At 42.6% G+C, this 27,221-nt stretch overlaps 1 protein-coding gene across 1 annotated transcript; it reads right to left on the bottom strand.

The window, feature by feature from the left end:
* Positions 1–900: 900 nt before the first annotated feature.
* Positions 901–26,487, bottom strand: cnot1 (CCR4-NOT transcription complex, subunit 1). Its single transcript, XM_034205881.1, is given in 50 exon segments — positions 901–1,831; positions 1,915–2,049; positions 2,305–2,437; positions 2,546–2,726; positions 2,819–2,968; positions 3,140–3,313; positions 3,523–3,624; positions 4,662–4,779; positions 4,899–5,062; positions 5,157–5,405; positions 5,492–5,723; positions 6,035–6,204; positions 6,429–6,537; positions 7,249–7,391; positions 7,485–7,679; positions 8,738–8,857; positions 8,990–9,094; positions 9,204–9,344; positions 9,470–9,766; positions 9,881–10,077; positions 10,411–10,513; positions 10,515–10,589; positions 10,791–10,868; positions 11,077–11,187; positions 11,271–11,387; positions 12,312–12,491; positions 12,685–12,825; positions 12,959–13,192; positions 13,322–13,400; positions 13,489–13,775; positions 13,886–14,010; positions 14,444–14,569; positions 14,790–15,021; positions 15,144–15,294; positions 15,487–15,638; positions 15,748–15,870; positions 16,231–16,350; positions 16,440–16,680; positions 19,259–19,386; positions 19,597–19,767; positions 19,967–20,077; positions 20,239–20,365; positions 20,510–20,678; positions 20,790–20,993; positions 21,811–21,865; positions 22,025–22,093; positions 22,422–22,520; positions 24,180–24,287; positions 24,395–24,689; positions 26,299–26,487. Coding segments are annotated over 49 exon segments (7,212 nt in total). The 5' UTR covers positions 24,497–24,689; positions 26,299–26,487; the 3' UTR covers positions 901–1,752.
* Between the last annotated feature and the right edge of the window lie 734 nt (positions 26,488–27,221).

Here is a 27,221-nt window from a genome sequence, read left to right on the forward strand (position 1 = left end):
TGAGTTGAGTGGTTCTTGCCATAATATGGATTACAACAGTAGTCAAATAGGGCTTTCCACTGTGCACTAACCCTACCTGTGCACAACACAACTGATGGCCTCAAACACATTAAGAAGGCAAGCGTGTCAATAGAAAACCATTCCAGGTGACGACCTCATGAAGCTGACTGAGAAGCCAAGCGTGTGTAAAGCTGTCATCAGGGCAAAACAGGGCTACTTTGAAGAATCTCAAATAAAAATATTCTGGATTTTTTAACACTTTTGTTTACTAGATCATTCCACGTGTTCTTTCATAGTTTTGACGTCTTCAGTATTAATCTACAAAGTAGAAAAAAATAAAAAACTTCAAATTTGAAGGTGTGTCCAAACGTTTGACTGGTGGTAGTGTATATTATATAGATGTTTTGCACATAAAACATTATATATATATGCATGCTTTGCATACCTACACAATGATTTCATTCGTTTCCCATTTAAGCAAATTTAAACCTGATGCAGACATACAGCAAACATTCAAATAATGCCATATAGAAGTTGAGTGTCTTAAATAGAAGATAACCAATGCATATACTAGTTGAACATTAAAATGGTGGCTCTTTTAGCCATCCATCTTTTGATATGCAATATATTTGTATTCTCTAATGCTTTCAAGACATGGCCACTTAATAGTCTGGATGTATACAAGTAAAGGTTTCTTTTCCTAATAAAAACAAACAAAAGTACACTGCTTCAAAAGTAGGTGCACAAATTTGTAAACACATTTAAACTAATTCATGTTACAGTATGTACAGTTCTAAGGTATATTTGATTATATATGTATAATCAAATGAGTTCTTTTAAAACACCTGGTATATTAGCACCATCACATTACTAGTGCAGTCTCTGAATGAACACAGATGCTTTGCAGTTTGAATGCTTTATTTCCTGTATGTATGCATACTGCAGTTAAGTAGCAAGAACTAAAGGCAAACTAGAAAGGACTACAAAATACAACACATGGACCAATACATTTACAAAACATTCAAAATGTTACAAAATGGGCTGTATTGGTCCTTCTATTGTTGTTCTTCAATTTGGATCTTTGTACAAATCGTAAAGATACGATGTCGCCATCACTTTGCACAATATACAAGTGCCAGGGAGAGACTTCCAGAGCCAGTTTCAAACGGACAAACCACCAGCAAACTGTCTCCACCGACACACCGGGAGAAGAACCCCACCCCAACCGGGGGACTAAACTTCGTCTTCCTGTCCCACTCAGGGATAAAAAGGAATCAAATGAAAGTATCAGGCAGCGATTTTCTTCAATCTACCATTCAGCCTCTGAAAGCACAAAAAAAATTCAGGAAAAAGAGGATTTATGTGGGAGGGAAGCAAACCAAGGACTTTGGTAGCGAGTGAAAATATGTTTGGATGTCTTTACATGTCAGGATACATTTTATTTGACATGTGCATTGCTCGCCACACATCTACTCTCCCGTTCTCCCTTTTTTCCAATATTTACATCAAAGCTTCAAAAAAGTATAATAAACAGCATGTCCCAATCCATTCTCTCCATCTCAATTCAGCCCCAAAGGGATTAACAAAAATCTAACTCTTTAGATCCGTGAGCAGTAGTCATCCACATTTCAAATGACTGTGGTTGCCAGTTTATCCAGTGCCGACAGTGAAGAGAGAGGTGTGTGTGTGGTGGGGGAGTGGGTCAAGGCCGCGGCATCTCTCCCATGGGCTGCGAGCGGGCTGGTGCACAGGCTAGCTGGCACCGGTGCCCTCCATCACCTGCTGGGCCTGCTTCTGTCCCATGCAGCACTGGGCTACTGACTGGAACAGCCTGAGGGGAGAAGATGAATGTTAACGTCTCTGAAAGAGCAACACAACCATGACCTAGAACAACCAGTCTAAAAGGTAACCTACTTTTCAATCTCGGGGGCACAGTGCACAAAGTCGTGGCTCCAGAACTTGAAGGCAGGGTTCTTGATCAGCTCGATGAAGGTGATGAGGAGCCCCCATGGGTGAGGCCTGTTCACTATCAGCCTCTCCAACAGAACCCTGGCAGAGAAGGACAAAACATGAACTTACTGCACATTTAGGAGTAGGATTCCCTTGGGACGACTCGATGTATTCCTTCTTCTCAAATAATTACTAATACAGGCATATTTGTATGATGTAGAACAATAAGTAAACATTTCTTAAGCTTGTGTTAACCAGACCTTATCTCTACAATAGGGCTTCCAGACTAGGTAACTAGAAGTGGTAAAAAGCTAACTCTTTTCTGGCCTACTTTATATATAGAGATTCTTTTACCTGGTGATCTGCTCCTGGATGGCCTCGGTGTTGGCCTCAGCGAACAGGTAGAGCATGGTGCAGCTGAAGTAGTGGGTGTGGCTGTTTGGGTAACGCAGCTGATTGGCGATCGCGTTCAGGAACAGGTAACGCCCTGAAAAACACATGACAGCAGAAAGCTGATGAGTAAAAAGCTTTGATTCACCTAGCTCTTATCTACCATTGGACAGAAACTGATGTGGTTTGTCCACTGCCACCTTACCCTCAGTGTCCAGGTCCACGGCCAGGTTCTGGAAGATGTCCATGTGTGCAGAGTGGGTGATGGTGCTCATGGAGGGGGTGCTGCCCTTGTTGTGGATGTGAGCGATTGCCTGTGTGCCCACATACAACACCAGCGCGTTGATCAGCTGGATGTTGTAGCGGTTTCCTGGCTCGTTAGACACCTGGGAGACAAAAGAAGGTCAATAAAGAAAACGATATTGCCCTTTTTGAAGACCATGACTAACTAAATACAATCAGTCTGCACTGGTCCTACCTGCAGGTTGCTGCGCAGCTCAGACAAGAAGGTGACTGGTGACCGAGTCTTCAGGTACGAGTCCAGGTCCTTCTTGAACTGGGAAGGCATAACGCCTGTGAAGTTGGTGAGGATACGGGGCGCGATGTTGATCTCACTCAGCATGTCCACCTGCAGCCGGGGTGTTAATAAAGACACAGATTTATGAGAACAGCTATCAATCTTAACAAGTTCAAACAAGGCTGAAGAGGTTCTGCCGATCTAGAACACACTTAGAAACACACTTAGAAACACCAGGGCGCGTGTAATTAACAGATTATCTTAAATTGTGTGTGTGTATACCTTGAGGTTGGGTGTGAAAGGGTCTGGGAGCCTCATGTTGCGTGGGAAGGCACTGAGGATGAGGTTGCGGAGCTGGATGCAGTTGGGTGGGATAACATCACAGAAACCATAATGGTAGTCACACAGGAACTCTGGGAAGTCGTGCAGCAGGACCAGTAGCACTCGCAGTGTGCCCTGAAACAGCCGACGGGGGGGAGAAGAGATTAAGTTAAAAAATGTACACATTAGACACATAAGTCTATAGCCACATAATTACCAAGTCATGCTCCAAAACAACACGCCATCAGACAGTCATGATACACACGCAGATATAACCACAAGTTTCCCTGTTATCAAACACGGCAGTACTTTCTGCAAGTTAATGTACGACAACTGAGACGCACCTTGTAGAGGATTTGCATAGGTTTGTTGAGCTCTACATTCCTCAGGAAGGGGGCCAGGTACTTGAAGAGATCAATCAGCAGCTGTGCGTACATGGGCCATCCCTGTGAGAAGAATCAGTTTATTAGAGAAACATTACAAAAAACACAACATTGTAACAAATGTAGAACAAAGCAACAGTTATGTCTTAAAGGTCCCATGTCATGCTTTCCGGTTAGTACCTGTCCCCTTGTGTGTTATGAAGGTTTCTATGCATGTAAACGGTCTGCAGAGTCAAAAACCCTCAAAGTACACCCTGTAGCGAGTAAAACTCTAACACAGAAAATACCTCCCCAAAACGCCTCGTTGGAGATTTCTCATTTTCCATAGTTTACTTCCTGGTAGCTACATAGGGATGCCCAGTAGCCACGCCCAGAGCTATGGCCACACCCTCTGCCAGCCTTTCACGAAACAAAGCTTCCCAAACCTTTCAGCGATTCATGCCGGATATGTACAGCGTAGGGCACTGAAGAACGATGCTGTTCCTACTTTGTTTGGACCAGCGGGAGATTCGGCTACACAACCTGTACAACAACCATTGTTGTTTGTGTATTTATGATGTTTAAAACAAACAAGGCATCTACCACACTGTTTACATGGGTAAACGTTTTTCGGACTACTACGTTGGGATGGCGGAGAAATGCTCTCCGCAGACCCATTCTCACAGCGTTGTAAACCTTTTTCTTTCTCAATATCAAGCCACACTTATTGTTTTTACTTCGGCTGTGAGTGTTTGTGTGCTCAGGATGAGTTTAGCTTGTTCTCGCTGTATCGAGACGTCGACACGGAAAGCCTGTCTGCTACTGCAGCAGCTCACACAGCTGCGAGCAGCAACGAGCCTCTCAGCCAATCAGAGCACAGTGGCTCACAGGGAGGGGGGGGGCAGGAGCTCCAACAAGCCGTTTAGGACAGAGAGTGAATAAACATACTATACAGAGATGCTGTGAGAAACCAATGTGAGTTTGGAACATTGAACAATGTAAATCTATTCTACACAACGGAATTATGATCAGTATAATGACCATGACACGGGACCTTTAACAAGACTACATGTAAGGTATAATAAGTATGTACAAATTGAGATGGTCTTATTCTTGCTTACCTTCTGCTGCGGTGTGTGAGCTAGCATCCTGGCGATGAAGATGCGGTGGGAGATGAGTTCCAGCCAGGCGTACACAAAGCCGGGCGCTTTGGTTGGTCTCAGGATGTGGAAGGTATTGCTACAGGTAAAAAAAGACAAAAACATTTTAATTTTGAGCACAATTTTAGCACTAGCCGAGCTTTTTCTATTCCAACACTGAACACAGGCGGCATGCTCATATCCATGCAGATGTCTTACCAGAAGGCCGTGAGTGTCTGAAAGTTGATGGTCTCCAGAACATGTTCTGGAGCGTTGAGCTCCAATAACAGCATGATGAAAATGCGGTGGTACGGCAGCTGCTGGAATTCTGTCTGACGGACATCATGGTCCTGAATCAGGACCCCGACTACGATACCCAGCACCTGAAATAACGTAGAGCAAAATCAGAATTAGGTGAACTGGCCTGTAAAAGCCTGACAGCTGTTTGTGCAGAAGATGTGTTTTTTGTTGCCGTGCCTTGTTGAGGAGGTTGATCTTGGTCACTGTGTTGGTGGCCTCTCCGGAGTGTTTGACCAGCAGGGCGATGAGCCTGACGAAGGCGTCCAGGTTGTGGTAACACTTCGCTCTGATGATGGCTGCGCTGGCTGCTGGGTTGTGCTGCTGCTCAGCCTGTGCTCGGTAACTTATCTCCACGCACATTTCTGTGCAAAGCCGGAAGAACCTCGTGATCAGGTCATCCGTCTTCAGGATGCCCTGCTGGTGCATCTGGAAGAAAGAAAAAGGAGATCAAAATGAGGAAAAAAGGGGCACTGCGACTTCTGATCACTTGCACAACTGATAATGGTATTTACCTGTCCAACAAAAGCAGAGAAAGCTTTGGTGCTGTCCCTGCCAGCAGCCGCTGAGTGGTACAGGTTGACCCACTCCCTCAGGAGGTACTCGGCCTTCTCCCTCAGGCCCGGAGGGTCGTCATACTCTGAAGCCTGGGAGATCCCAGAGTGCATCATGAAGTTCGGTCCTCCGTGGGCCCGGTCAATCATGGCCTCATAGTTGGAGCGAACTACATCCATCAGCTGGGGAAGGCTGGAGGGGCAAAAAGAGAAGAGTCAGTTTTAACTCGTCTCATAGCCAGATTAAATTAGTCATTTCATTTTCAAAATGTGTTAAAGATTAACATTGATTTCTAGGTGGAGAATTAAATACTTCCAAATGCCAAATAAAAGACTTGAAGTAATTCAACACAATGGACACTTGTGGTATTTATCAAATGTGAATTATGGCATACATTTGTTTTAATGTAAAGCAATAACATGTTGGTTGTCAAAGCACCACAATCTCTCCACATAACCACCTAATGAACATATATTTTTGTATTTATCATTATATGGGCTTACCCCTCAGGTGCGTTGGCTCTGGAGTGTGCACAGGTCCTCATCAAAGTCTCAATTGTGTGGAAGAGGTCCGCCTCCGTCACATGGCTGACGCTGCGCTCATCTACCAGCAGCAGCTTCACCAACTGCATGGCAAACGCTACTGCCATGTAGTGCAGGCCGTTTTCCATCGACTAGAAGAAGATATGGATCAACGTTAAGATGGTACTGGCAAAATAAATTGTACTTGGCCAGATAAACATATTCACAAATCTATTGATCAAGGTCGAGAATGACAAGCCAAAAAAACATGCTTTTGCACCAGAGATAAACAAACAATAACACGTGACTAGATCCAAATAGGAATAATTGACACCACACCAAATTATAAGTACAATAGTAAATGACAGATATGTACCTGTGCCAGGTGCAGGTCATACTGCTGCATATTCACAAGATGGTTCCTGATCAAAAGCTCCACCGCCTCCACGTTGTATTTGTACTCATCGCGGCATTCAATCAGACATCTGTAAACAAACACGGTAAATCAACACCAGGGGAAAATATGACCAAATATCCTGAAGTTACACAGAACACGTTCAATCACTTCAATCTATTTTTTTCCAGATTTAAAACAATTGACCCCGGCTAAACGGTGATATTCACGTTCGGGTGATAGCTTTTCAAGAGTGTGCTAGTTTGATGTATTGCCAGCCGCGTAACCAATGTTAGTTAAACAATGCCAACAAACAGCTTTGGTTCGGTCCACCTGTCTTTGTCCGTCATCCTTGTACGTAACTACGAAACCAAAATGTTCCCAAACCGGAGACTTCAATGATGCTGGAGGATTTTCAGCTCAACTTTATCTGCGTTCGCCATTTCCTCAAATTACTGACTACATTTGAACGCATCCCTCTGACCAGCTCTCATAGTATGCCTCTCATCCAATGAAATGACTTGCTCGCTCTATGACACGTTGAACCCAATGTGAGCGAATTACTCTGAATGCTGCGACGCAGCACCTGAGATTACTTTCAAGAAGTTGTTCACGTTCTCAATTTTTTACGTTTAACGTTATATTCGTTCGGTACACTTCGGTACACACCTGTACCGAACCGAAGGGCCCGTACCGAATAATTTCGGTACGGGTACGGGTACCGTTACACCCCTACCGGCTAAACAAGATTGTATGATCCGAGAAGATAAACTCAGCTTCAATCAGACGTGTTCTCACTCACCTGGTGATCTGCTTATTGCACCACTGTGGTCCATAGGCACGTCCGTCCTGCAGGGCTTTGAGCACCAGCAGGTGGCACTCTCTGTAGCGGAGCAGCAAGTCTGCATCAGCTCCACTGGTAGCATCCAGGAGACCCTCAACAGCCTTGAAGTTAGACAAGCAATAGTATGCATTAATTAATCTTCTACAATGCCTCCCTCACACCATTTCTGAAGACTAAATGTGAAAGTGTCCTACCTTCTGCAGAAGGCCGAGTGCAGCGATGCCATCCCTGGAGTTTCTGGCCAGGGCCACAGCTTCCAGCAGGCTGCGCAGAGCCTGGGTCAGGGGGTTCATGGCGAGGGCCGGAGGGATGGCATGAAGGTGTTGCTCCAAGTCTGCCATGCACTTGTCGTAGATCTGAGCTACATCATCCGTGGCCCACGCTTGCTGCTGTTAACGGAAATACACAAAATTAACCAATCTGTGGCACCATGTTGCTGACATGAACACGCTCTGGCAGTTTTAATGTCCTATAAACTTTTATAAAATCAGAAATGACAGGGTAAAACAACGCCAATAAAAGGTTAAGATGGGCCAAAAACACTCAATCGGGGTATATGCAGGAATCCTGAAGTCAAATGTAATACCTTTTAAGACCTTTTTTAGACCCTTTCCATACATTTTAAGAGCTCATCGCCGGTATATGTGATTTATTTGATTCACACAACTAATGGCGCATTTCCACTACAGCGCAGTTTAAGCGTGCCGTGCCCGGCCCGTTTTTGGTTGCGTTTCCACTAGGCGTAGTTCCGGCTAGCGGGTACTTTTTCACAGTTTTCTGGCTCTCCAAAATCCAGGTTCTTTCCGGGCCAACAACCGGGCTGAGTATGCTAAACTAGTGAGAGAATCGCTGGCAACTACAACAAGATGAATATATTTGACCGTGATTTAATTGTAATACACGTTTCAAAATGATGCCGAAGTAACAATATACTGATACCGGTCTGCAGACAGACGGCAGGCGAAAAACCTTTTAAAATGTGTGTTTTCTGAATGGAGATCGGCTAAGCTAACGCAGTATATGCTCCGACCGTCCGCACTCACAACAACGTCATACAGACATAAATAAAGCAGCGACTGTATTCGCCATGACACAGACAGTCTGTGGTTTGTACTTGTTTAACTTTTGTCTAGTTTCTGAACAGATATGAAGACCTGTGAGCTCTGAGGGCTAACAGCTAACGGCTGATGTTGGTTTTGTGTTTCTCATTGAAGATGCCGTCACGGCTCCGCCTACACTGCGTTACTATAGTTACTGCCCCAGTTCCTAAACTGTAATGGAAACGCAGCATAAAGTGAGCCTGGCCTACCAAGGCCTAAATATACCGTACTAAGCCGAGCGAGGCCCTGCAGTGGAAAAGGGCCATGAATCTCTACTTTAAACCTCGGTTTCCCTAGTCTTTTTAGTTCTTAAGTTTTGTTTTGGTGATCTTGGAAATTAACCTCACCTTCATGGGCTGAGCCAAGAAGCCAGTGGGTTGGGAGAGATCATTACTGGGTAAGAAACCTGGAACGTTCCTGGCAAACTCCTCATACACGGCCAGCTGCTTCGGGTCCACGCCTCCCACCTAAAAACACAAAGAATGCATTTTCTTACAATTTTACACTTTGTGTGAGTCTGTGTCTGTTGGACAGATCTATAACCTGAGGTAACATCATATTTTGATATACCGCATGTCTCGATGTTACAGCGATATTACCTTGAGTCTGATCTGTTCTGGCATGCGTTCAGCCTGGTACGTCAGAACAACAGGATCACAGTACCGCCGTCCTTCTTGGCGTGCATGCTTCCTCAGCTCAAACTCCTAGAAGAGTTCAAAGGAACAGTTAGGCATTGGACACTTTGGCCATTGTTCGTGCACTAGAAATAAATGTATATTTACGAGTGTTGAGGTAATGTGCTTAAAGCCTCACCGTGGCTAGTCTCTTGTCCATTTCAGGGCCAGCCTTCTCCACAGCTGTTTTCTGAATGAAGCAGCATGCTAATTCACAGTTGTCTTGTGCAATCCTGGCTGCAGCCTCTTCCATCATTTCCCTCTGTTGTGGGGTTGGTGCCTGAAAGAACACATCATTAAAGTAAAAAAAGCAGGAATAGTGCAATTGAAAAGGTGAGAAATCTTGCTATGATTACTTCTCTTTGTGCACAAGGGAACATTAGTATTTAAGGACATTCAGCTCACCCTTAACGCAGCAGCAAAGCTGTTCTTAAGGTTGGTGGCGATGCTCATGAGCAGAGGCTCGCGGCAGGTGATCATGGCCATGCCAGCAGTCAGGTTCCTCATCATATGGTGGGCAGCCACACGCATGCGGGACTCCTCCGAATCCAAAGCAAAGTCCTTCCGGATGATCTGCTCACAGGTCGTCATGGCTATTTTGATAGAGCGGTCAACCACCGGGTGCACCAGCTCCTGAACAGCACGCTCCACCGACTGCCGTACACACTGCTTCAGCTGGGGATGGGCCTGCAGCAGCGAGATCTGAAGAGGGAACACGAGATAAAACAGTCAAGAAAGGAGAAAATGATTGAAAGGATAAAAGCAACAAGAGAGAGAAAGGTCTCCTTCGGTGGTCTGCAGGCACCCATCACTTACGTTGACATTTATATTGATGTGTGGAGCCAGGCCTGCCAAGGCATACACATTGATGTCGTGGTAACTAAACTGAGGGGTGGGGGGGCCGGTGGTTGTGCAAGGGGTGGTAGTGACAGCTGGAGTTGAGGGGGGGGCGGCGAAAGGAACAAAGTCCCCTGTTGGTCGCAAAACAGGCATTTGATTAAAGTCCAGAAAACCTAAAGAGAAAGAGAAAAATTAGCAACAAGAACAAGTAATAAAGCATTTCAGTCCAACATCTTTTCTTAAATGACTTCATACAGCATAAGAAATGTTCAATACAAAAACACGGCATTAGATTTGTAGCTGAACTGAAAGAACTAGGGACCATAATGTCTCCTTTAATCATTGAAGAGGGCAGGTCATTACTGGGTTAGAGGGAAGGACGATACATTTAAAGTGAACAATTTTAACTTAAATCTGGTTTGTAGCTCAAATCTTTCAAAGTTTTGATGCACCGTACATAGAAAGCAGCTAAATTAAAATGAAAGGGTATAAAAAGGAGCATTTACCACCGGTAGAAACTGGCAGCATCTCTTCCGGAGGCTTGGCCTCTTTCTTTGGTGCAGACAGCTGTTCCTCCAGACTCTTCAGCTTGTCTTTGTCTTTCAGCAGGGGTCCCTGGCTTTAGGTCGTTGATGTCCAAAGACAAGTTCTTACACAGAACTTCAATCTCAAACTTCAGATTCAGCTGCAGTGAACAAGAGGACAATGTGAGAAATTGTTGTTGTATCTGCTTACTCATACAGGTTAGGTCTGTATGGAATAACCTTTTTAACATTCAAAGCATCAATGACTTCTATTTTTGTGATGACGGAATCCATTTTTATGTTTGACTTTTTAACAACACAAACTGATTTCCAAGAGCTGCCACAGAAGAAGAATTGATTACCTTGAGGTCATGTTCTTGATGCAGCTCTGCAAGAACATTCATGATGGCCATGGTCCAGGGGTTCTGGGGCCTGAAGACCTATAATGCCAGACACACATTTAATACATTTGCTATGAAGAAACCACAGAAACCACATTGACAGCCGGTGAGCTAAAGCCAATTTCATTACTGTGTTAGAATAATTCTGCATTATTTTTTAAAGTAAATATGACTTCATGACACTACTGGGCTGAGGTATAAGGAAATGTCATTGACACACTGCTCAGTCTACACCTATTTTACTCACCATGCTTCGCAGACTGGACTCCAAAACTTTGGCCACAAATGGAACCACATAAAGGAGCTCCTGCTGGCCTTTCACATACGCTTCCAGTAGCAGAGACTTCACCTCCAAATCCTGGGAAAAGGACAGCAGATTTTAGCCTTAAAGAGACGCACAAGAAAATGAAACACAACCCAAGAACTGTTTCAAATTCTTACTGTGTATAGGATAGGCTTGTTTTTGGCCAGTGTGATCATGCCCAACCAGTGGCCCAGGTTCTTCAGCAGCGAGCGATCAGAGAAGTTGGCAGCTGCCTTGTCAGATGTCAACAGAACCTGAGAGAATTGAAAAATGACAGACGAGTGTCAGTATTTTAGTTATTCCACTGTGGCAAGTAGGAAGAAACAAATGCAACTGGCATGGTGATGTAATGTCTGTAAACTTGACATGCAGCTGTTTAATATGAAGACTCGTGTGTAAAATGGCAAACAATAATTTATACTAGGGATGCTCCGATCGATCGGTCACCGATCGAGATCGGCCGATACTCACACTCCACCGATCGATCGGTGCTCTCTAAACATGCCGATCGCGAGAGCCGATCGCATGACGTAAAATACAAGACACTTTTCTCAGTGTGCGGCAAAACAAGCTCGCCAAAATGGCTTCACCGGTCTGGCATTATTTTAAGGTGTCCGAAAATGACAATAAAATAGCGGAATGCAACGTGTGTGTGAAGCAGAAATCCTGCAGCTTCAACCGCTGTGAGCGGAGCAAAACACACAAGAGTTAGACCTAACACACTTAGCTATTTTATCTACCTCTGGAACAAGCTAAACTAGTTATTATAAATATATTTATTCTTCGGGTCACTCATTACTGGATCAGTGAGCTGCGTGAGATACTGACAGGCTGTCAGGAGAGGGAGAGAGGGGGGGGGAGAGAGAGGGGGGGGGAGAGAGAGGGGGAGAGAGGAAAAGAGAGCGCTTCCGCTCATTTCTCCCGTGTTATTATCCAAAGTGAATGTAAACTTGAATAATGTACATCATTTGAATGTAATAATTAAGATGATTGTTGTTTGTGGAAGCTGCAGTGAATGAGCCCCATTAACTGAGTTTTAAACATCACTTTAAATGGAAGATTTAAAGTGATGTTTAAATCTTCCATTTAGGCCCCGCCCACTCGGACGATACTGATTCCGGCCCCAAAATTGCCGATCCCTAATTTATACATTCTTATGTTATCCCCACATGGTTTACCTTGATGTTTCTGTAGGTCTCATTGAGGACCATCTTGACAAACTCCGGGTTCTTGAGAGTGTCCAGGAAGTTGGAGTAGAGGCCGTGGAAGTTGGGCTCGATGCTGACACGCTTCATCACCAGGTACTGAGACACCCAGGGCATAAACTCATCCTTCACAGTCTCCTTCAACTCTTCAACCTGGAGAAGAAAGCAAATATAGTTTAAAAAATAAGTTTCTTTGACCATTATGATGTTTGTGACTAAGGACTTTTCAAAGATTGATTCAAGACATTTTAATCTTATTAACGCCTCATTTTAGATTAATTCACTGCCTTTTAAAACTAAGAACTAAGTCTTCAATTACAGTTCTCTTTTGTACATTTTACTTGACCTTTTGTGTCATGTTGGACTGAGAGAGGTTGTTGAATATGAACGCAATCTTCTCCTGGACATTCTCGGGAGGCTCTACAATACGTTCCGTTTGGTCGGTGGCCACCAGCAGGGTGTCAATGTTGGTTGTGTTTATAGAGGGCTGCAGGAAGGAAAACAAACTATTACCTTTGAAACTAGATTTGAATTCTTTAATGTGGTAAAAAAAAACATCAAATAAAAGCATTGACAAGGTACATATTAGGGTGTCTTGGGATCAACCAAGCCAAACTCACCGGCACATCCTTCTTGAAGGTGCTGGGTGTGGGTCTTGTGATGGTCGGTGTCTTGGCTACAGTGGTTGTAGTGGTGGTGGTGGTGACCAGAGTGCTGGGCTGGCCTGGCTGTGGAGCTTTTGGGACCCCGGGTTGCTGCGACTGGACCTGTGCCAGTGCCAGACTTCCAGGCGTGGTGATGGAGCCCTGCATCTTCACCGGAGGGTCCCGTGACTGTTGCCCATACTCGATATACTGCACGCACAGGATATCGGAAGAAGCAGAGCAAGAGATTTAATTTATCTGTATTGGTAAGTCCCGTCCTACACACAGTTGGGACTAGATAAGACTTGGAGCAAAGATAAATTAAGGAAACCTGATTACCTCTTGTAAATGGTGGGGGAATTGCAAGAAGTGGGCAATTGAAGCCAGATGTTGACAATATTGAGGATAGTCCTTTAGTCTAGAAGTATAAAAGATAGAAGTTAGCTTAAGACAAGATGACTGACGTTACATTAATATTCCTTTCACAAAAGAAACCATCACAATACCTGTTTTTAAACCTATCTAGGGCGGCAATTCCAAAGTAATACATTTTGGATCCAAAGGGTTTTCTTAAGGCTTCAAGAACATATCGGAGGGCCAAGCCCAGGGCCATGTAGGTGACGAGACCCTTCTCGATAATGCCACCAAAAAGGCAGGCAGTGATGTGCAGCTCCTTGTCTGGGTACTGGGGGAAGAATCTGTACTCCTCAAACAAGTTCCGAAGCATACAGTTGAACACCTCTCGCTCCCTCTTGATGGTTGAATCCTTGAACCTCTGCAGCATTTCCAGTACCTAAGAGTACCAATGATGCTTGGGTTAATTCAAAGAGCAACATTTCTGAGAATAGTTGAATCAACTTCTGCCAATAACTGCAGAGACGAATGAAAAAAAGCACCACATACTTCATCCACGGACATAGTTGGATGAGGTGGGTGGTTGTAGATGCGCTGGAAGTAACTGTTTGCTTCATCGTCAATCTCTTTACTAAAGTGCTGGTTCGCCTCGGGCCAAACCTGAGAAAGGTCAGCTGGGATAAAGAGCAGGGAAAAAACATTTTTAACCGAGCCTGTTTTTACTTGAATGTGGTAATCAAACGCTAGTGGAGAAAAGTATTGTTGTATTGTACTATTCTTACTGATCATTTAAAGTCAAACCTCTGTCTGATGCTTGAAAATGACATTAAAGTGGGGCTGTCAGCTATCAGACAAGGAACAGAAGACTGATTTGCATGACCAAAACCGTTTATAAATTGTTTACAAGAGCTTAAACACTGCAGGAATCCTTAAAAAGCTCTTGGTGAATACTAGTGAACCTTGCCTTTTAACTGCATGTGTGAGGCACCCTGACTTAGATGCATCAGAATTAAAACATGCAAATCAACACAGAAATCATCACTGCAAAGGAAACAGTGCTACACTCTCAGTCACACTACTACCACTACTTGCAGGCTTTTATCTTACTCTGCTGAAAGGTTGGTGGGTTCAGGCCTGGTGTGCTCATCTTCCTGGTGCCAAATGGGTCGGTGTTCACAGTCGGCATCCCCAGACTAGAGCCAATACTGGAGCCAATGCCTGTGCCCAGGGGACCTGAAAGTAACATAAGATCAGTCATTTCAATCCATACCGACGTCATCCCATGTGTTAACCTTTACAACACGCTTTTCAAGTTTTTTCTTGTCTGAAGTTCAGGATCAAGCCCAAGCTATGCCTTAGTTTGCTCGGGCTATAGTGCATTTCAATGGAGTCTGACTTTAGACATGTGCTGTGGATGTTTATAAATGAACACATTTAAAAAAGGGCATATTACCAGAGTCCATGCCAGGAAGCTGCGAGGACAGGCTCCCAATGCTCCCAATGCTCCCAATGCCCCCAAATGGTGTACTGGGGTTGGGGTTGGTGAGGGGGGGGAAGGCTTTAGCCGGGGACTGGGGATTACTGAAAGCTGAGCTCAGTGAGGTTGGGAAGCCCTGCATGCTCTGAGTGTGGGAGGTGGTTGTGCCCCCCAGGTTCAGGGACCCCATGCCGGAGAGAGAGTCCATCTAGAAAAAGAAAGAAAGACATTATTATTTTAGATTTATTCAGATCCGTTTTGTCAACAACAATTTCCAATATGAAAAGGCATTACAAAGTGTTGCATTAAAGGACTGTCATGTGAATGTACCTGTACAGGGGAGATGGCATCCAGGCTGCTGGTGCTGGGGGCCCGTCCCTTTGGCATCACACCCGGTGGAGGTTGCCGGGCTTTATTCATTACATTGCTGCAGTTGGCAACCATGGTTAGGATAGTTTCTGACAGCTCCTGGGACACACTCCTGAGGAAAAATGTGAACAAATATTTACATAATTAGAACATATTGTGATTGGTGTCTATAAAACACTGTTTTCATATGTTTTGTTGTCGTTGAAATGCCATTGAGTGACATAAAACATTATTAAACCAAAGATCAACAAACAGTTTTCTTAAAAGGCAGACGGTGATAGAGCTAAGCCTAATGTCTCCTCACCCCGCACAGGACTGCAGGCAGGCCAGCATGGTGGCTAAGGTCTCAGGGGGCAGCTGGGCGCTTTTGGGCTGGTCCTTGTCTGGTGCCAGACCCCCCATAATGGATGGGCAGCGCCTCTTCAGGAATGTCACACATGCCTGGATAAAAGGTTCCTGACAAAACACACAAAAGGATTGTAAAACACAAAGACAAACAAGAACCCCAACAATCTTTATCGTTATATTTTAAAACAACTCTACTTTAATCAATTTGAAGACTTACCCCGTGCTCTCGGATTTTGTCAGTCAGCCATTTATCAAGTTTGAGGTATTCACGACGAGAAGCAAGTGCAGCAAGGTCAATAACAAAGGCAAATGGAGTACCATTCAGCAACATCGACAGAGACTGAGAGGGGCATAAAAAACAAAAACACTGTCTTATTTACCATGAAGAATATACCTACGACTACATGAAGACAAGCACAGAAAACATGGCCTGTATCCTTTAATGTCTTATTTTAATGTTGTGTTAAAACTGTGAAAAAAATAAAAACATATGGAGGAACATTATTGAATGAAAGAGTCATTATTCTGCTATTGCTTATATATAGAAATGTTTTATTCATTGGGATAAACACCTTGAGATGCACTCTCGTTTTCAAGGGGGTCCCGACAATAGCAACAACTTCCAGACATACATAAACATGCTTAAAGGCTAATTTAAGAGAAGTCAAAGTAGGTGATCATTTAGTATTTTCTGACAAACCTTCAAGTCCTGGGCCACATCAAGGATGCGTGACAGCTTGGCCTGGTCATACTGCTCCCCCCTCATGTACCACTCTGCCATTGAATGCATAATAAGCTGACGGATAGAGGGAGACTGTCCCTGGAAAAAGAACGCCAGGTTTTATGAGTATACATAAACCAGGAAAACAAATAACCAGGAGAGTAAGCACAGAGAGCTGTATCACCAACCTGTCCGTGCCAGGCGTAGTGCAGGATGATGGCAGAGTTAGGGTGGTTGCCCAGGAAGATAGGCATCAGGGTGGAGATGAGCTCATGGCGCAGTGTGTGCCAGGAAGTGGAGATCTGCAGCAATGCCAGCACCAACATGTCTGGGCAGTGCTTGATGGGAAAGCTGAACAGCTGCTTCACCTGCTCGTACTGGCCCACCTCTGACAGCCTCAGCAGGCTCTCCACCAGGTCCAGACTTTTCCTGTAATGAGATTAGCAGAAAATCAGTCGAAAACACTAGATCACATTTCTCACAGCTTTCACACCAAGCACTTTGCCGTACTTAGTTCCCAGCACTTAGTAACCGAACTAAGTACAAATCGCGTTCACACCGGAATAAGTTCCCTGAGGGAGGATTAGGTAAATGAAGCCGCTGACGTCGCTTCTTCTTCTTCGGGTTTACTGGCACGCCACAAACAACTTCACGGCGTATACTGCCACCCTAAGTCCCCGGCCGGAAGTCCCCGGAGTTGAGGACTGGCTTCAGTAGAAGCTGCTGGGAGTCCCAGCAGCTTCTACTGAAGCCTTCTGAGTAAATCGCCAGAACGCCGACACCTCCTCATCTCCACCGCTCCCATGTTTTCTTTTGTGTTGCCATAAGTTAGTCTCTGCGTTGGTGTGCGGGGCTAATGCCAAGGCTAATAATGCTAATGCGAGCAAATACAATGGCGGCTTCACAAAACTTATCAGAGTTTTACGGGGCGTGGTTTGCAATTCGCCCAGCCAATCAGAAATTGGAACCTTTTTCTCCCAGGAAAGTACCTGCTCTCTAGCAGGGACTGAAAAGGGGGGAAAAGTTCTCATGAACTAAGTTCTCTTTTTGGTGTGAATGCAAAATCCCAGGAACTATCGGAACTAAACGGGAAAAGTACTCCGGTGTGAAAGCTAGGGATGCTCCGATCGCCAATTTCGGGGCCGATCGCCGGAATCAGTATCGGCCGATAACGATCGCTGATCCGATCGAGTGGGCGGGGCCTAAATGGAAGATTTAAACATCACTTTAAATTTTCCATTTAAAGTGATGTTTAAAACTCAGTTAATGGGGCTCATTCACTGGAGCTTCCACAAACAACAATCAACTTAATTATTACATTCAAATGAAGTACATTATTCAAGTTTACATTCACTTTGGATAATAACACGGGAGAAATGAGCAGAAGCACTCTCTTTTCCTCTCTCCCTCTCTCCCCTCTCTCCCTCTCCTGACAGCCTGTCAGTATCTCATGCAGCTCACTGATCCAGTAATGAGTGACCCGACAGTGAAGAATACATATATTTATAATGACTAGTTTAGTTTGTTCCAGAGGTAGATAAAATAGCTAAGTGTGTTAGGTAGGGGTGTAACGGTTCACAAACATTTCGGTTCGGTACGTACCTCGGTTTTTAGGTCACGGTTCGGTACAGCAGAAAAAATTATCACAAAACATAACATGTTTTTTTTTAAAATTATTATTAAACTGTGAATAATGTATTCACTCAAATAAATACAAAATATAATAACATAAACATTAAGGTGCAGCTTTTCGATGAACTGAAATAATCTGTATTTGAACTGAACTGTACTAGTACCTAAGCAGCCAGCTTGACATTAGGACTTGCTTGTCATTGTATTTTCATGTTTTTTTAAAGAAAGATGAACTTGTCCACATTGCTTGCTGAAAGGGCAGATCTGCTGGCACTAACAATGTCTCCTGCTGTGGAGAACACCCTCTCTAGGGACAGAGGTAGCAGATACAGCCAGGTAGCGCTTTGCTAACATGGCAATATAAGGATATTTGGTGTTTGTAATAGCTTTGGCTCGGTCTGAACTCTCTGCGAGTGGTGGAGGCTTAAATGCTAGTGGGAGTTGGGTTTGCACTTCAGTCTTTTTTCTTTTGGTACCGGTGATATTCACGTTCGGGTGATGCCTTTTCAAATGAGTGTGCAAGTTTGATGTATTGCCAGCCGCGTAACCAATTTTAGTTGAACAATGCTGACAAACAGCTTTGGTTCGGTCCACCTGTCTTTGTCCGTCATCCTTGTACGTAACTGCGGAACCAAAATGTTCCCAAACCGGAGACTTCAATGATGCTGGAGGATTTTCGAGCTCAACTTTATCTGCGTTCGCCATTTCGACAGTTCCTCAAATTACTGACTACATTTGAACGCATCCCTGTGACCAGCTCTCATAGTATGCCTCTCGTCCAATGAAATGACTTGCTCGCTTTATGACGCGTTGAACCCAATGTGAGCAAATTACTCTGAATGCTGCGACGCAGCACCTGAGATTACTTTCAAGAAGTTGTTCACGTTCTCAATTTTTTACGTTTAACGTTATATTCGTTCGGTACACGTGTACCGAACCGAAGGGCCCGTACCGAAACGTGTAACGTTACACCCCTAGTGTTAGGTCTAACTCGTGTGTTTCGCTCCGCTTACCGGTCCGGCGGGCGGAGCTGCAGGATTTCTGCTTCACACACGTTGCATACCGCTATTTTACTGTCTTTTTCGGACACCTTAAAACAATGCCAGACCGGTGAAGCCATTTTGGCGAGCTTGTTTTGCCGCACACTGAGAAAAGTGTCATGTATTTTACGTAATGCGATCGGCTCTCGCGATCGGCATGTTTAGAGAGCACCGATCGATCGGTAGAGAGCGAGTATCGGCCGATCTCGATCGGAGCATCCCTAGTGAAAGCGCCTCTTGAGTAAATCAACACAACCACATCATATCGATCAAACTACAGCTGAGTGACATGCAGGAGAAATGTAAATAATTGTTTTAAAAGCCAAGCTCCATACCAGGTGGCAATCTCTCTGTTGTCATCCTCCGGTGGGGCCTTAAGGATGTCTATGGCCACAGTGTGGCAAGGGTAGTCGGCAAAGGAAAACACTTCTGGGCTCATCAGAGAGTGCTGAATGAATGACAGCTGAAAACAGAAAAAGCAATTGGATATTTAAAGAGGGAATACAATCTTAACCACTCAAACAACACAAGAACAATTCCGACTTTGCATTATCATTCATCTTTATTGATCTACTTCTCTTTAAAAAAAAAAAAAAGAAGTCAAATTTCAAATCTTGTTTCCCCATCCCAATTTAAAACATGCCAATCCAGGATCCGGATTTCTTTCAGTTACCTGTCCTTCTGCGTGTTTCCATGGTCGATAGATCAGATCAACAGGAAACGTCTCCATGCCCAACCCCCTCTGAATGCCGTACACCACAATATGCAGGCCTTTACTGTCCCGGATTATAAATCCTGCATGGTCCAGCTCGTAGGTCACCTCTTTGAAGTTAAGGTTAGGATTCTAGGGCACAGACAAAGGAAACACAAGTTCAACCTCAGAAGGCTTTCAAAAATGACCTTTACATTAAAGAAAACGTCTTTTGACAGGCCATTGCATGCATTGGCCCATTTAGTGGTGAAGAATTTGCAAGAATAAATGCAGTGACACTGGGAAATGTTGGATACATTTGTCATCAAATGGAAACTGATGGTTCACTCACCACTTCCTTCACAACGTCGATGAGAACCTCCACATTCCACGTGTGTGCCTGCGAGCCGTCGTTCTTATCCTTGCCATCGCTCCAGATACCACTACCTGGAGCAGAGATGGACTGCAAGAATAGAAAATGTAACCATTAGTGTGCTTAGAATAATCCACAAGCCAGCACATTTACCAGCATGAACCCATATTTCACAATGATTTTGTCAATAAATCTCTTTCATATTAAACATAAGCATTAACTAAGAAAGAATATAATAAAATAAATCTTACCTGTAGTGGGATACCATCAGTCAGGCCAGAGTGGGTACGAGCCATCATGCCCAGGACTCTGGCCACCTGGCTGGCTGTCACCTCTCTCACCCCATACTGGACGATTATGTTTCTGCACTCATCCAGACTGGAAACAAAAAGAAAAACTCAGTACAAACGATTATCACAGACATTCTAGCTCTTGGCAGACAAACTTTTGTTCAAATCATGTTGCTAGAAACATTTGATTGAAGATTTAACACCATACTGAAGAATTTAAACATAAATTCACCTAGCACAGAAGCCATAGCCGACTTCTTGCATGAATTCTGCGAGAGAACTCTCCATCATGGTCTTAGCTAACTCCCCCGAGTCTGGCAGGATCCTGTCCATGAGAATGTCCCGTTTTTCAGGGTACAGCAGTGGTGCGAGCACCACAGGGCAGCGCTCCTGGGGGAAATCTGGAATACAAGACACAGAAAACATTTTAGTATAAGACTTGTACCATTTCTGTGTCACATATTCAATAAACTTAAGGCTCTGAAGAATACGTTTGCGTTGACACCCCGTACCTCGGCAGAGTGTCTTCAGGAAGGCGTCAATCTGCTCCTGCCCTAACCCACTGGCTCCTTTTTGGCCAAAGAGTAGATGGGACAGCAGTAAATGCAAGACCTCGATGGCAATGTCCTGAAAGCCACCTTCCTGGTTTCCTCCGAGATCCGCGTCAACGTATGACCGCAGGAGGTCGGGGAGTTTCTGCTTGATGAACTGCGAGGCTGTGGAAACGTTAAAAAAAACAAGTAAAAAAACAACAAAGACATGCTTTTATACAAATAATGAACCAACACAATTGTGTCTAGAGTGTTGTGGCCATCCATAACCAATCTTTATCACAACTGAGCAATATTCCCTCCAAAAAAGGGATGCCAAAATAAAAAAGAGGGCCAACTATTTTGGTAATGCAATTATTAATTAGCACACCTTTAAAACAAGGTTTTTATATTTATTTTATCCTCTTTGCTTTGGTCACTTACACATATTTGGCTTTTATAGACAAACCACATTTTCTTCATCTAAGACTAGTTGTCAGTAGTAACCGACTTATTTGATTGGTTGAAACTCAAAACTTTCATTTATAATGACACTGAAATGGTTATAGCAAACCATTTGAGGATGCAACATCCCAACTGGATTTATCAGAGTTCAGCACCATTTTGTTAAGATGCCTTGTATTTGTGATCTACAAGTTCATTTATTGCTGGTTGGACAAAATAAATCATACGTTGCCCATAGTAGAAAGACTGATATTATGTTAAACTGAATGCCAGAAAACAGGCATGTGTTAAAGTTCCAAAGCTTATTGTTATTGGAAAAAAGGGATGTTTGGTGCCTTTCAAATTTCAGCTATGGTTTATTTCAAGACCATGCCAGAAGAAAGACTTGGCAATCCTAGTTTTTGTTTACTTTTTTTAAGTCAGACTTATCTGCAGTATATCAAATGTTTTGATAACGTTTAGTACTTTTTACAGTAAACATCACAGCTAGTTAAAAACAAAGTTTGGGATTATCTTTGGCTTTATTCGAGTTACTTACCAAAACCACGAAGGTCTGCGTTGCTGGAGTTGAGCAAAGCAAGTCCAAATATCACCTGGGAAATACATTAATTAAATCAGCATTTGTATTTCAGATAGTCTTGGGGTCACTTGTGTTGACAGTCAATACTCCCTTTTCCCCAAATGTAAGCCATGCATTGTTTGTACATTGTCCAATTCATGTATTAATGAAGCCCATTGCAGGTCCGTCTTACCTCTTGGACTTTGCTGAGCTTAAGAACTTTACTCAGTTGAGTGAATAGGTGGGCCGATGGCTTCAAACTCTGAAAGAAAATGTGTGTCAAACACATTAATACATTTTCATTTTAATATTTATAAACCCCAGCAAATTGTCTGTACACTCATGCATTGATGTCTAAGTTAAAGCCCAAAGTGTCATTTTAAAGAGAGCATTTTTGTAGGGATGTAAAGTTAACTGACAAACTGATTTTTAATTCAACCAATTGCAACATTTGACTCAATATGGTAGTAGTTGCTTTAAGTTGTATGTTTTAACTTAACTTGTAACTCAGAATTAATCTATCAATAAGATCTGTCATACATCCGGGATACCGCAGTAATTATACAGAAATTCGGACTTCTGCTCCTTACCTTCTGGTAATGAAGGGGATTGTCAACGGCGTAACACAGAGTAGCAATAACGTTTGGCTTCGATATCAGCGACACACACTCCTGGATCAGAAACTGTGTCTTGGGCAAGTTGAAAAGCGAAACGTATCGAGAAGGAGAGAGAAAAGAGAACAGAGGCAGGTGAAGAATAAGATAAGAAAGTATTTTAGATAAAACCAAAAGAAACATTTGGCAGTATGGAGTCAAATGTACTGTTAAGATTATAATGAATTCAAGATAAGGGAAAAAAACATTCTGTACATGAAAACATTTCTGAAATGAAAACTTCCATTTGACACAATTTGTTTCCATCTTGTTTTTCATATACAAACAATCAGAAAAATCCCAGAATTAAGAGCAACACAAATGTAATAACTGATGGCAGCAAAATGATCAATATCTCAGAGGTTCAAAGATTTCAGCGCAGAGATCATAGTTGTAGTAGTCCAGTGATTTATAAGCACGTACACTTTAAGTTGACACACTGGGCTACTCTGTTAAACAGCAGACTCAGCCAAATGATAGTTTGAAATTGGCCTCACAAAGTAAGAATCAGTTGGCTAGTATCAGTTATGTTTTTTTGTAAAATAGTGCAACAATACTAACAGCTGCAATCTTTTGCATATTATCTCACTTGGCTAAATGGACACGTTGTCCCCTGAAATTGAAGGAGATCATTTGTTTGCCAAGCTGGGAAGGATAAACAACCTACAAAAATAAAGTGTCCACTATATTTTTTGAATTCACGAAAAAGACCTGAAGAATAGAACGCTCATTCATGTCTGTGTACTCCTTATCGACAAGAGTGACAACTACAATGTACCGTAGTGAATAGGAAAAGGTTTCACTTTGATAATTAAGGGGGAAAAACATCTGACCAAATATATTTTCCTGGGTGGTACCTTGTTGTCCGTTTAACTTAACATTATTTTAAAATCAACATTGGGCTTTTATGAAAACCAGGGTTTGTTTTTTGTAATCATCTTGCATCACTGAAACGGACACAATTGTGAAATGGGATCTGAAACTACCACAGCTTGTGTGTAAAAGTCTAAAATGACTGTTGTATATCTTAATATATTGAATGTTGGAGACAAATGTGTGTTTGCTCAATAAGATTCATTTTAGGACCACAAACAAGCCAATAGGAAGTTTCAATATTATATATATATATATATATATATATATATATATTACTACAAATGCATAGGATATGAGACCTTTCTATGTATTGATTATTTCTGTATAGCCCTCATCAATTGTAATTGTTATTCACAAATATGCGATAGCTTTTATTGAACAAGTTCTTAAGTTGATGGAACGCTTCAGACCTTTTCAGAAAACAGAGATTTTTGTTCCAACCATATCCATCAGTTTTCTTATTATTAAAAAAAAGGATTCACTTAATGGTCTTCTGTGGGAGAGCCCATTTAAATTGTACTGGTAAAGTGTCTAATACCAATTAACTTTTAAAAGGGTAGCATTCAATTCTAGAAAGTTCTGCAGCTAAACTGCGTGAACATCCTGGGAAATGGGAGACACGTAGAGTGCTAAACTAATTTCACTTGCCACATTTTGTTCAACCGTTGTACATTTTTAGGAAACTAAAAGTGCATTTCTAAGGAAACCATTCACAAATGTCTGAAAACACATTTTCTGTTGCTTTTCGGGGAAATTATGACTCAGTACTACTAAGAAAGATCTTTGTAAAAAAACAATGTGTTTCTAATCAAAAATTACCTGGTGAAAGTCCTTGCCACTGCTTTTACCATCGCCACTGAAATCCACATGAGAGAAGAGACAGCGAAGTAGATGCCTGTCTGCCTCAGGACCGTGACGATTCACAATCTGGGAGAATACAGGCAAAATATCCAGAACACATGGCGATATATTAGGACACTTCAAGAAGATAAATGATGAACAAAAATAACTTGATGTCCAACGCTATCACTTACATGCTGTATTTCTTGCTGGCTGGCTCGATAGTTTTTCTTAGTTAAATTGTCCACTAGATAGCTGATTTGAGACAAAGCCAGCGAAAGCGAGTCAAGATTCATTGCTGTTCGGGGCGGAAGCAGGCGGCCGAGCACGGCGCAAAATCACCATTATTCCCCTTTAGTCACTTCAGTGATAGGTTAATTCTGCTCCCCCCCAAAAGTGTAAAAAAATATATAAACGTCCAAATGGGTTTTCCGATCAGTGGATCCCGGTGCTAGGTAAAGTCCTTCAGTTTAAAATCAAGTTCAGCATCTGTAATGAAAGGGAAAAACAAGTTAAATGTGATTTAAAAACAGTGAAACAGTTGTGTAATAGAAATAAAAAATGGCAAACAAAAAAGGGAATTCCTGTGTTGGAAGCACTAAAATATGAGTTCTGTAGTATGACTTTTATGCAGAAAACTATTTACAATCATTTGACAACAAAATGTTTTGTTACAGGCTTTGAGGCCTACGTGCATAGCAGCACAATTAAAAGTACGTTTGTTGCCAAGATATTCATCGGTTAATAAAATCCAAATATAGGGTCAACACACGAGTCTTAAACTACATAGGTTAGTATGGTAAGTTCACGGGAATATTGTAGAACTACAAACCTGCCGAACCCATAGCTTACAACGTAACTAGGCCTCGAGTGTACCCACATATGTGGTACACAGATTCCGCTTACCGAACTAACTCACATTACTGTTAACAAAAGCATAAATAATGCCGCAGTTTTGTCAAGCAATTTAGAAGAACGTAGCCTTTAAAGCGGCCAACTGGACATTCCTATTGACTAATGGACTGAGAGAGTTAAAATCACCACTTGAAACAAAGAGCAAGCTAATGTAAGTTAGCAATATTACCAGCAAGCGATATGTTACCTACGTGTTACCTAACGTTTGGCAGTCATATATTTACCAGAAAACCCATATGATATCTGGCTATGTGAATACATTGATTCAAAGCAACCCTTTTGCAGACCATCCTCCTGTGGCAAATCGGGAAACCTAGCTACCTAAGCTAACATTACCATGACGCTGATAAACACTTGCTAGGAGAGAAGTTTGAGTTAACGTTAGCAAACATGTTTACCGAAGCATTAAAAGCACTAGTTAAAGTTACCGGTTGAATCTGCTTCACACGGCCTTTTACTAAATCAAACTTTAGTAATATATCTTCTTATCAAAATAACTCCCAAGTGGTTAATATCTAAAATTAACCCCTGTGAAATGTTACCAACTCCCTGTAGGCTACGAGCTAATGCTATTAACTTAGCATTTACGTGAAGCTAACATTAGCAACATGAGTCCGTTTCAAGCTAGTTTGTATGAATTGGTGAAACCCATTAACAATACGTTTCACTGGTTTTTACTTTTTTAATAGTCAGTTTTGCTAGCTATACGATTACTAAGGTTTCATGGCCGTTACACAAACATTGGTCGTGAGCGTGAAGGCCTCAAATATTGCGGATGGGTTTTGCGCGATCGTGCAAGCTAACGTTAGCATTAACCTTGTTAACGTTAGCTCATTTCAACGGGCTCTGGCTAATATATGAAATTGCTAACACTATGTGCTAGTTGCCTGTGCTAACTATCCCGTAACGACGCGTAAATGTTACACCGAGTCAATATAAATATTCTCTCCGGCAAAAATGTGACTACTAAAGTCTTAGACAAGTACGTTACCGACTTTGCACGAGAAACGTTACTAAATGATTGAATTATTACTTTTTGATGCAACCAATATGACAGCTGCTTTTCAGCAAATAGACCCCCCCGCACTGGTGGCTAACGGCCATCCTCCGTATCAACATCGTTACTTTAGTGTTAAATATAGATATGTCGACGGTTGTTAACCAAATATATTGTAAATCTCACCATGCTCCCAAGAAAGTAATTCAGATGTTCATCCCTTCTTGTTTCGCACAACAAACTTGACGAAATGGAAGGGTCGCTCTGCCTCCAGTTCAGTTTGATTTTCAAAATAAAATGGCGACTGTCACCACCGCGGCGCGCTCACGGGTTGAGTTCGAGAAGAGTGCGTGAGCTTATCCGCGCGACCTAAACGCAAGGTGCTCGGCAGTAAACACCTGGGTCAGTGCTGCATGCAATCTAGTAATGTCGTGTTTTATTAAATCTAGATAATGAAATTCAATCATGTTTATTGTTTTTCTTCATACCAACGCAAAATGAACCTTGTAACATTCAGGAAAACAACAGGACAACATTTTTTGTGTGCTACTGTTTTTTAACATGAAATGCATTAGCATGACACATGGAATAGATAAGCTCTCACATCATTTTTGAAACAACTGTTAAAATATCATGCAAATCTCCTTAATCTAAGCTATAGTACAACAACATGTAGGTTTATAATATACATGATACATACGCCAATTAAGCTTTTTCCATAGTTGCTCTAAACTTTACTCAATAGGATATGATTTGACATGCTGTTGCCCATGTTGCTGAACAGAATGATCTGCTCTTTTTGACAAAATATGCTCACTCCCATTGCAAACAGCAATCCCTTGTCGTTTTTTTACAAATCACACGCCTGCCTAAATAATTATGGGCTCAATTGCATTGTTTCATGTCCTAAGTGTTCTGTTTGGCATTGGACTGTGCACTGTAATGCTCTTACATATACCAGACATGTTCCTATAACACTGGTTTGACAGAATCTCAAAGGGTAGTCATGCTGCTGTCTTGCCTCAAGTGATCTCAGTAGGCTATAACAAAAGGTTGTTTTTTAAGCATTAATTCTTCTAGTATTAGGTTCCAGAAAGCTGGACCTCACA

This window comes from Gymnodraco acuticeps, unplaced genomic scaffold, assembly GCF_902827175.1.
Source record: "Gymnodraco acuticeps unplaced genomic scaffold, fGymAcu1.1, whole genome shotgun sequence".
NCBI lineage: Eukaryota > Metazoa > Chordata > Actinopteri > Perciformes > Bathydraconidae > Gymnodraco > Gymnodraco acuticeps.